This window comes from Anastrepha ludens, chromosome X (genome assembly GCF_028408465.1).
Source record: "Anastrepha ludens isolate Willacy chromosome X, idAnaLude1.1, whole genome shotgun sequence".
Classification (NCBI taxonomy): Eukaryota; Metazoa; Arthropoda; class Insecta; order Diptera; family Tephritidae; genus Anastrepha; species Anastrepha ludens.
Window position 1 is genome coordinate 4,310,455 of NC_071503.1, and position 10,029 is coordinate 4,320,483.

Genomic DNA, 10,029 nt, shown 5'->3' on the forward strand with positions numbered 1-10,029 from the left:
TTCTTATCTTTGGATGATACACGAAAGGCGAAATGGTCACAAGAGGTGACCCACCACATACCTAATACCTTCTCAGTTGGCTGCTCGTTCTCAAAATCAAGGCATAGTGCATCAGTGGAGCTGCCATTTAGGGCGGCTACCACACGACTTGAATTCGATAAAAAAATTTCTTATGTCAAAACCTCCCATCGCATGTACGTGACGCACATCTCTCGCTAACCTTATAGCTTCCCCTTCAGTATCCACGCTAACTAACATATCGTCGACGTAGTGGTTTTCTATTATGTACTGCGAGGCACCAGGGAACTTTTCACGAAATTCGGCTGCATTATTGTTTTTGATATATTGAGCGCAGCTGGGCGAACATGTGCCCCAAAAGGTCATAACAGTCATCACAAATGTAGTTGGCTCGTTGGCATTCTGTTCATACCAAAGAAAACGCAAGAAATTTTGGTCTTGTTCCCGGACTTGAACTTGGTGAATCATCTCAAGCAATATCGGCCGACATGGCAGTTCGCTCTTGTCGAAATTTAAACGACACCGACAACAAAAGGGGTCCTTAGGTCTGGGCCTTTAAGCAACATGGTATTCAAGGATACACCATCTACCTTGGCGGCTGCGTCCCAGACTAAGCGCACCTTGCTTGGTTTGTTGGGGTTAATTACTGCAAAAACCGGTAGATACCAGTATCTTTCAACGGCGCTGGTTTCATACGTCTAGCGTTCCCCCTTTTGAATATAATCACCAATTTTTTGCTGAATCACCTCACCCAAGCTAGGGTCGCGTTGCATCTTCTTCAGCAAACACTTCGCTCGAAATAAAGCCATTGGTAGGCTATCGGGTAGCTGCATTTTAGGATGCTTCCACAATAAATTGTTTCGATACCGATTGCCAACTTCCACAGTGTGTTATTGTAGCTGCACCATAGCAAGTTCGTCCTCTGTAGACATTAAAGCAGAAGATTTGGCTGACACACCTAAATTATCGAGGCAAATGTAAGACTTAGAAATTTTAACGAGTTCAGCCTGTGCGGAGCAGTCGCAAATGTGAAAGACAGGGTATGCCACATCATGATTCGTACCTGATGCTTGTCCTTTCAATGTGCATCCATTTTCACGGCCATATAAAAATTTGATTGGAGAACCAAGCGCAACGTTGTTTAAACCAATCAATAGTTATGGTACCGCATTTAAATAGGACTCCAGAGGCAATATTTTCAAATATTGAAATTTGGACAGCAGTTTAGCAGCGTTAATCGATTGAAGAGGCAAGTCAAGCTTTTTGCCTTTAAGCCCGAATTTCTTATTACCGTTTTTAGCTGATATGGCTAAGTCGACAACGACAGACTCGTCCTCATACCGATGTGTATCATCAGTCCAGCGCAGGCACAGTGGTTGTGGTGGGCCCTTTATATTAAATTTAGCTTATTCAGCAGCATGTTCCCTGGCACATCTGATTTGCTCTTCGGCAGTAACTTCAAAAGCTTCCGCAACATCGCAAGTACAAAATATTTACACCATTAGCCCCAAAGAACCAAATAAGTAAGAAATACTAAAACGACACCGTGACGGACAGTCCCCAAACAACTCAAACGAACAGATGAACAGTAATAAAAAACATAAAAACAGAACTCAAAACACTGTACAAAAGACACTCAAAGAGTACGGGCTGGACAAGCCTAATTCAAGCAACCGTTTTGAGTTGCTAGCACAAGAAGCTGAAGCGAATGAACTACATACTGACAGTGGGACAGAACCGAAAACGAAACCACAAATCCAAACAGAACAACGCAAACTTAAACCACCACCCATCTATGTGCAAAACGTTGAAAATGTACATGCATTAACAACAGCCCTTAAATCACTAACTGATACAAAATACGAACTTAAAGCACTCTCAACAAATGAAGTTAAAATCCAACCACAAGAAAGCATTCACTACAAAAACATTCTAAAACTATTAACCCTCCGATGTTCATATGGGTCTGGCCAGACCCATTCGATCTTTAAATGTATGTAGATCTTTTATTTTTAATATCTGAGGCTTCTTAGTCCATGACTTCCTAAAATGTAGTGTGCTAAACACAATGAAGTAGCAAAATTAAGATTTTTGCTATATTTGTTGTAGAAATAATAATTTTAAACTAATTTCGTTAATTAAGCTCACATGGGTCTGTGCAGACCCATATACGCTTCTCATGTAAATTGGTTAACCGTTAGGTGTAAACAACTAAACTGTTAGCGGAGGCAGCGGCAGAGATAATTTTTTAGTTGACATTTGAAAATTAAAGTGAACACGTGTTTTTTAATTAGTGGGAAGGGTTTTTTTAAATAAAATGGAACAAGTAAATAGGGATGAAGTTGATGTGATGATGCGTTTGCTTCGTAAGCTAAGTGCAGCAAATGTGAGTCCGGAAGAACGTCAGCGACTTCAGGCACAAATTGAAGAAATTATGGGACAGGAGCCCGATCCATTTGAAACAAGTGGCGACGTAGAAGATGATGAATATTTACCAGATGAAGATGACTTCGGTGAAGCATCAGATATAGAACAGGAAATCGAGTTAGAGGCTGTTCTGGATGAAAACCATGATGATATTGAGGATTTGTATAGAGAAGCTATCGCCCTTCAGGCTTCAACCACAATGGAATCATGCAGCACATCTATTACCCAGGGCCTTATATACAGGTCGAAAGATGGTAAGATGTGGAATTCAAATCCTCCACCACCTGGAAGGCCTCGTTGTCACAATGTTACAACTTTTGCTCGTAAAGGGCCACTACGAGGAGCGTCACCGAGTCATAAAGCTCTTTTCAAGCTATTGCTGTCTCCTGAAATCGAAAGTATCATTGTGCGGGAAACCAACAGAAAAGCCATTGAAGCGTTTCGTCTATGGAATGAAAAGTATCCCAGTAATAATCAGCGTTCTTCGGTAATGACTAACGAAGACGAAATGTATGATTTTTTTGGGATGCTACTTATTGCTGGTGTATTCCACTCGAATTCTCAGCCAGCGAAAGAATTGTGGGCCAGTTACAATATGCCAATGTATAAGGCCACTATGTCATTGAATCGGTTCAAGAGCTTAACTACTTTCATCCGTTTCGATAACAGTGGTACTCGTGCTGAGAGGTTGAAGCAAAGCAAATCTGCTGCCCTGGACGATGTATGGCTCATGCTGTGGGCCGATTTTGAGAAAGCATACACTAACCGTCGATGAACAGTTATTTCCATATCGTGGGCGCACTCGATTCACCCAATATATTCCAAGTAAGCCGGCAAAATATGGCATGAAAGTGTGGTGGATTTGTGACTCTGTTTCAAACTACCCTTTGAAAGGTATAATTTATACCGGAAAACCACCAGGTGGCCAGCGAGAAACGAATCAAGGTGAACGGGTCGTCATGAAATTGATTGGAAAATTATATGGACAGCGGTAGAACTGTTTATGCTGAAAATTTTTTTCAACATACAACTTGGCAGAAATGTTGATGGATCGTAGAGTGGCTTTCGCCGGTACCGTAAGAAAAAATAAGACCTTCATTCCACATGAATTGCTTAACCCGAAGCGTGATGTTTAAAGCACTTTATTTTGTTATCACATTAATAATATCGCTCTGTGCTCGTATATGGCAAAGCCGAAAAAGCCAGTAATTATGTTATCCACTGCCCATTACCGTCAAAGCACCGATCCATTGAAAGGATTCAAGCCAGATCAAATTTTGGACTACAATAAATTTAAAGCGGGGTAGATACAATGGATTAAATGTTGACTGGCTATTCGTGCAAACGCTCGACAAACCGTTGGTCACTGGCAATGTTTTATAATATGCTTGATATTGCCGGTTTGGCCCCATTCATCATCTATGACGAGCTGAATCCGGCAAAGCAGAGTGATAAGAGGCGCTATTTTATCATTGAATTGGCACGGCAGCTAGTTATTCCACATATGACGAAACGGGCGACTAACCCATTAGTATGGAGGTTTGCTCATATAAGACAAGCAATGAATCTTTTCAATATCAAGGTGAGTATGAATTATATACACACCTACATATATCTCCGCGTATAAAGATATGTGTATGCATGTATTCATATTTACTAATTTAAAATAAATTATTTCGCTACTTTTAGGTACCGGAATCTTGTCCATCGACATCAGATGCAGCACAGCAACAATCATATGCTCAAGATGCTTCAACACGGTCATCGTGCTACCATTGTGCTGCTTCTTCTTCGAAAAAGCGACGTAAAACTCGTTATAACTGCAGCAAATGTAATCGTCCCATATGTCTTAATGAACATTCCATGCAACTATATAGTTGTAAACCCAATTAATACTAATCCGTTCAAATAAATAAATAAAATTATTTTTAAAACCGTATTTCTTACATTATTTGTATGGGTCTGGGCAGACCCTTATGATGCACTTACCGCATCATAAGGCACCGAACATCGGAGGGTTAAAAGATAAAGAAACAAAATTCTACACATTTAGACCTAAAGACATACGAGGATTCAAAGTAATACTTCGCAACGTTCATCATGCAACAGATAAAAACGAAATCATAATGGAACTAGCAGAACTTGGTCATGAAGTGCTAAACATACACAACATTCAACGCAGTAACACAAAACAACCTCTCCCGCTCTTCGCTATAGAACTAAAACAGCAAGACAATAACAAAGAAATCTACAAAATAGTAACCCTTCTACACTGCAGAGTCACGTTTGAGCCACCTCACCAAAAGCGGACAATCCCCCAATGCGCAAACTGCCAAAAATATGGCCAGACGAAGAATTATTGCACAAAAGATCCAGTATGTGTAAAATGTGCTGGTAAACATAACACCCTTAAATGTGCCCTATGCGGCGAAAATCACACCGCAAATTATAAAGGATGCATGGTCTACAAAGCCCTACAAATAAAAAAATTCCCCTCCGTCCGTAAAAAAGAACTACCAGTAACGCCAACGCCACCCACAGATCAGTATCAAAACTCTGGCACAAATAAACAAATAACCCCAGGAATATCGGACGCAGAAGCACCTACCAAAAATATGCCTTCATCAACGAGCCATAAACAGCATTCTCCCACAACTAACACTTACCCGACGCAACAACAAGACGACTTACAAGAATTGAAACAAATGATGAAACAACTAGTTGCTCAAATGACCAACATGATGAATATCATAACCTTGCTTGTAACTAAACTTGATAAACAATAAATTAATAATCGCTATCTGGAATGCTAACGGACTATACCGCCACTTACTAGAATTGAAAATATTTTTAACCGACAATGCAATTGATATCATGCTCATCTCCGAAACCCATGCCACTGAGAAGACCTATATAAACATACCAAACTTCGATATTTATTATACAAATCACCCTGACAACAAAGCTCATGAAGGCACAGCTATCATAATAAAAAGACCAATAAAATGCGTAGAAATGGATGGCTATAAAGCAGAATACATACAGGCGACTACAGTCTGCATCAACATTTTGACTGGCCCAATAAATATATCGGCTGTTTATTGTCCACCCAAGTATAATAATACAAAACACCAATACCTTGATTATCTTAAATCAGTTGGAAATCGATACCTAGCAGGGGGAGACTACAATGCTAAGCACGTAACATGGGGATCTAGGATAACCACCACGAAAGGAAGACACCTATATGAGGCCATTAAGGCAAATAAAAACAGCATATTAAGCACAGGAGAACCGATGTATTGGCCAACTGACACTAAAAAGCTTCCTGACTTAATCGACTTCTGTATTGCGAAAAACCTGACTCATGAAAACATTGCAATAAAATCATGCCTTGACTTATCATCAGACCACTCACCATTAATAATAACGCTCCAGGATAGACCTGTTAGAAAAACCATCACCTCGCTATATAACCATAAGACGAACTGGAATATATTTCGTGATGTCATAAAAGAAAACATGGACACTCGAGTCTCTTTGAAATCCTCCTCCGAACTGGACAATGCAATCGTATACCTAAACGATAACATAATAAAAGCAGTAACACAATCGACACCAATATTAGACACCTTAATAACAAAGAAAATCCCTGCTTTTAGTTTAGACAAAATCAAACAAAAACGCAAACTCAGGAAAGACTGACAACGCTCCAAACACTCAGCCGATAAAACTAAACTAATCTAATCATCAAATGAACTCAAAAAAATTCTCCAAGAACATAATGACAATCAACTGAAGAAGTACCTTAGCAGCCTCGAAACAACTATAGCTACCAACTATTCTCTATGGAAAGCAACTAAAAAACTCACTAAAACAACCATACACAAGCCTCCAATTAAAAAAAACAAATTCCAACACATGGGCTAGAACAAGCAAAGAAAAGGCTGAAACATTAACTGACCACTTTAACCCTTCTGTTACATTCAAAAAAATTTACACATGTGATATTCGGGTCAAGAAATGACCTTACCTGTGTTTTGCTTAGATATCAGTATAAAAGTTTATAACTTTAATAGAAGTTTTTAAAATTCATTAGTTTTATTGATTATTAAGCTGTTATATATACATATTTAAATACATTAGATACATTTTTTTTAATTTGAATGCTCCAAACAACCGTTGAACGATGTTGTGGGCACACAGGTTTTTTGTAAACCGTGCATCTTTTGTACGTTTTCGGATCAGTTCCTGCCGAAGTGCTTGGTTGCTCTGCGTCCGCTCTCATATTGCGTACAATATCTGCTGACTGTTGAGTTCTTGGTAGCGTTTTTCTGCTTTCTGCGTTCAATTTCCCCATCAACAAGGTCTAAGCCAAGATTTTCGAGGAAAAGTCTACGTTTATATGTTTTTGCAGCATTCCACGAAGGATTAATTTCTGTCCATAATACAAAGGCATTCAACGCTGAGATATCTACGATGTTTGCACAAATTGCTAAAGGCCAACGATTAGTTTGTCTCTTGCATGTATATGTTTCTACAAGTTGATCAATAGTATCCACTCCAGATTTTGTATTTATATTTATATTTTTTGGGTATGTATTGCACAAGGGTAACTGATCCATTAAAGAAATGTCGACTGCTTAGCACTGGTAGACTCCTTAACTCCACTTTAGTACCACAAAGCGGTAAAAATCGTTTATTACTCCTTACGGTGCCTACCAAAGTAATTCTTCTCTTCAATAACTCCAGTGCCAAATCCCGAGTAGTAAAAAAGTTGTCGGTTGTAATATTCCGCCCTTCATACCCACTAACGAGATCCAACACAACGCGCTGGCCTTGGTTCCGTTCCGGTGGAGTGGAAGCTGACTCCTTCCCTAAATACATTTGGAAATTAAGGCAAAATTTTGTACGCACATCCGCAGCTACCCATGCATTCATTCCATGTTTGCTTTGTTTACTTGGCATGTAAACTAAAAAGGGGCATCTGCAAGCATTGATCGAATGATTCCATGATAGTAGAAATACGATGTACTGCATATGCAGTAACTCCCTGTCTTCCGCGGATTATATTTTCTATTCTGGCCCTGCCACTATTGTGCCCAACTGGTTCCATTGACCACTCAATAGCTCTATCCTTGCAATAATATATAGGAACACTGCTTTCATTTTCCAATGAAGGTACTATATCTTCATCGTTATCAGAATCTAAATATTCGTCAGAAGATCCTTCTGATTCAAATTGTTCCACTATATAATCTTCATCCCCATCTTCACTACACTCATCAAAATCCTCATCATTCTCATTAATATGCTCTATTTGGCTTTGAGTTAGACGATTTGGCCTCTAAGCCAAATTTTCATAAATAAACACACCAATAATAATTATATATTATAATAAAAATACTTATAGAAGCTTGGAATTTTTCCATTTTTATAAGAACTTAACAAATACAAGCTTTTGCAGCAAAAACCTAACCACAAAAAAGGCGCGAAATATACACTTTATATGTAAAACAGCTGATGGTCACCGAATGACCCGAAGGTGCACGCATGTAAGTTTTGATGTTACCACCTGTTTATTAAATCAAAACCTTTTTTTTTTATGCTTTTTCTGGAAATTGTGAAATGTTGTTAATATTAGCTGATATGATGAAATTCAACAAAAAAAGGTCATGAAATGACCGGAATGTAACAGAAGGGTTAAAACAATATTTACAAATAGCATGGATAATAAAGATATTGAGCTGCCGAACACAATTGAGAATGCAGACCACACAATACAAAACACGACAAAAGAAGAAATCAAATATTATATAAAGAAACTTAAAGACAAAAAGACACCGGGATATGACCAAATAAATGGAAAAATACTAAAGGAGCTACCCGATACTATAATAAAATACATACGAGACCTCTTCAACGGGATAATTAGGTTACAATACTTCCCAAAAGCATGGAAAGTTGCACAAGTTATAGCGATCCCCAAGCCAAACAAGAACGCCACTGTTGCTAGCTCGCACAGACCAATTAGCCTGCTGCCCATCCTCTCTAAATTGTTTGAGAAAATACTGCTTGACAGAATTGACCCGATTCTAAAACAAAAAGACGCTATCCCCTCACACCAGTTCGGTCTCCGAAAACAACATTCAACTGTGCAACAGATTCACAAGTAGTAAACAAAATTACAGACGACTTCGATAAGAAGAAATATTGCATTGCCGTGTATTTGGACATCGCGAAAGCTTTTGACAGAGTATGGCACAAAGGACTTCTATATAAGCTAAAAACCATTTTACCACTTAACATATTTAATATCCTTAAAAGCAACATGACTGATAGACACTTCTTCATAAAATATGGCGTCTGCTGGAGTACCTCAAGTAAGCGTACTGGGCCCCATACTATACTTAGTATACACAGCTGATATACCAACGCCAACTATTCGAGGATCAATGATAGCTACATTTGCAGATGACACAGTTTTAATGTCAGCTAACCACAATGAAGAAGCAGCAACAAAAACACTGTAAGATACGCTATGAGCTACAACACAATGGTTTGAAAAATAGGGCATTGAGGTCAATAAAGGCAAAACATAACATGTAATATACGCGAAGAGAAAATCTGCAAGATATCCAATCCAAATTAACGGGGAAGACATAAAAATACACTCAAATGCAAAATACTTAGGCATAACGATTGACTCAAAACTCACATGGAAAAAACACATACTGAACAAGAGAAACGAGATGAAAAACAAATTCCGACAACTCTACTGGCTACTAGGAAAACAATCAACCCTAAGCTTACTTAATAAACAAATGATATACAAATCAATAATCAGACCGACATGGACCTACGGACTAGAAATTTGGGGGACTGCCAGTAAATCAATCCTACAAATCATTCAGAGAAGTCAATCTAAGATGCTAAGGACCATCACAAACGCAAATTGGTACATAAAAAATGACGACATTCACCGCGACCTCGGCATAGACACTGTCACTGAAGCAGTAAAAAGAAGCAGCAGTAAGCACATCTTGCGACTATTAGAGCACAAAAACCATGAGATGAGACTGATACCGGAAATGGAACTTAAACTAAGAAGACTAAAGCGCAAAACACCCACAGATCTTGCTCGTACTGTAATCTTCTATATATATGAAATTCAAATTATGTATGTATCTATAGATCGACTTGCGTCCTAAACGCATAAACTGATCGTAACCAAATTTGAAACACTAACTGGATACCTTACCGGGATGGTCATGGGCTGAAAAATATTTTGATATATATGGGGGCGTGGCATCTCCCATACAAATGGAATTTTTAACAGTCCGTATTTCTGGAAGTATTTACGTTAGACTACTGAAATTGGGTAAGGGGTTATATGACATTAATCCTTACCACATCCAGAAAAACTGCGTATAACTAAAAAGGGGGCGTGGCCCCTCCCATACAAATGGAATTTTTAACAGTCCGTATTTCTGGAAGTATTTACGTTAGACTACTGAAATTTGGTAAGGGGTTATATGACATTAATCTTTACCACATCCAGAAAAACTGCGTATAACGAGAAAG

General features: G+C 38.6%; 1 protein-coding gene across 1 annotated transcript; it reads left to right on the forward strand.

Annotated features, from left to right (window-relative positions):
• The first annotated feature begins 1,971 nt into the window (after window positions 1-1,971).
• Window positions 1,972-4,455, forward strand: LOC128869331 (uncharacterized). Its single transcript, XM_054111863.1, has 2 exons — window positions 1,972-4,027; window positions 4,135-4,455. The coding sequence occupies exon 1, from the start codon at window positions 2,336-2,338 to the stop codon at window positions 3,218-3,220; it is 885 nt and encodes a 294-aa protein (XP_053967838.1). The 5' UTR covers window positions 1,972-2,335; the 3' UTR covers window positions 3,221-4,027; window positions 4,135-4,455.
• Window positions 4,456-10,029: the final 5,574 nt, after the last annotated feature.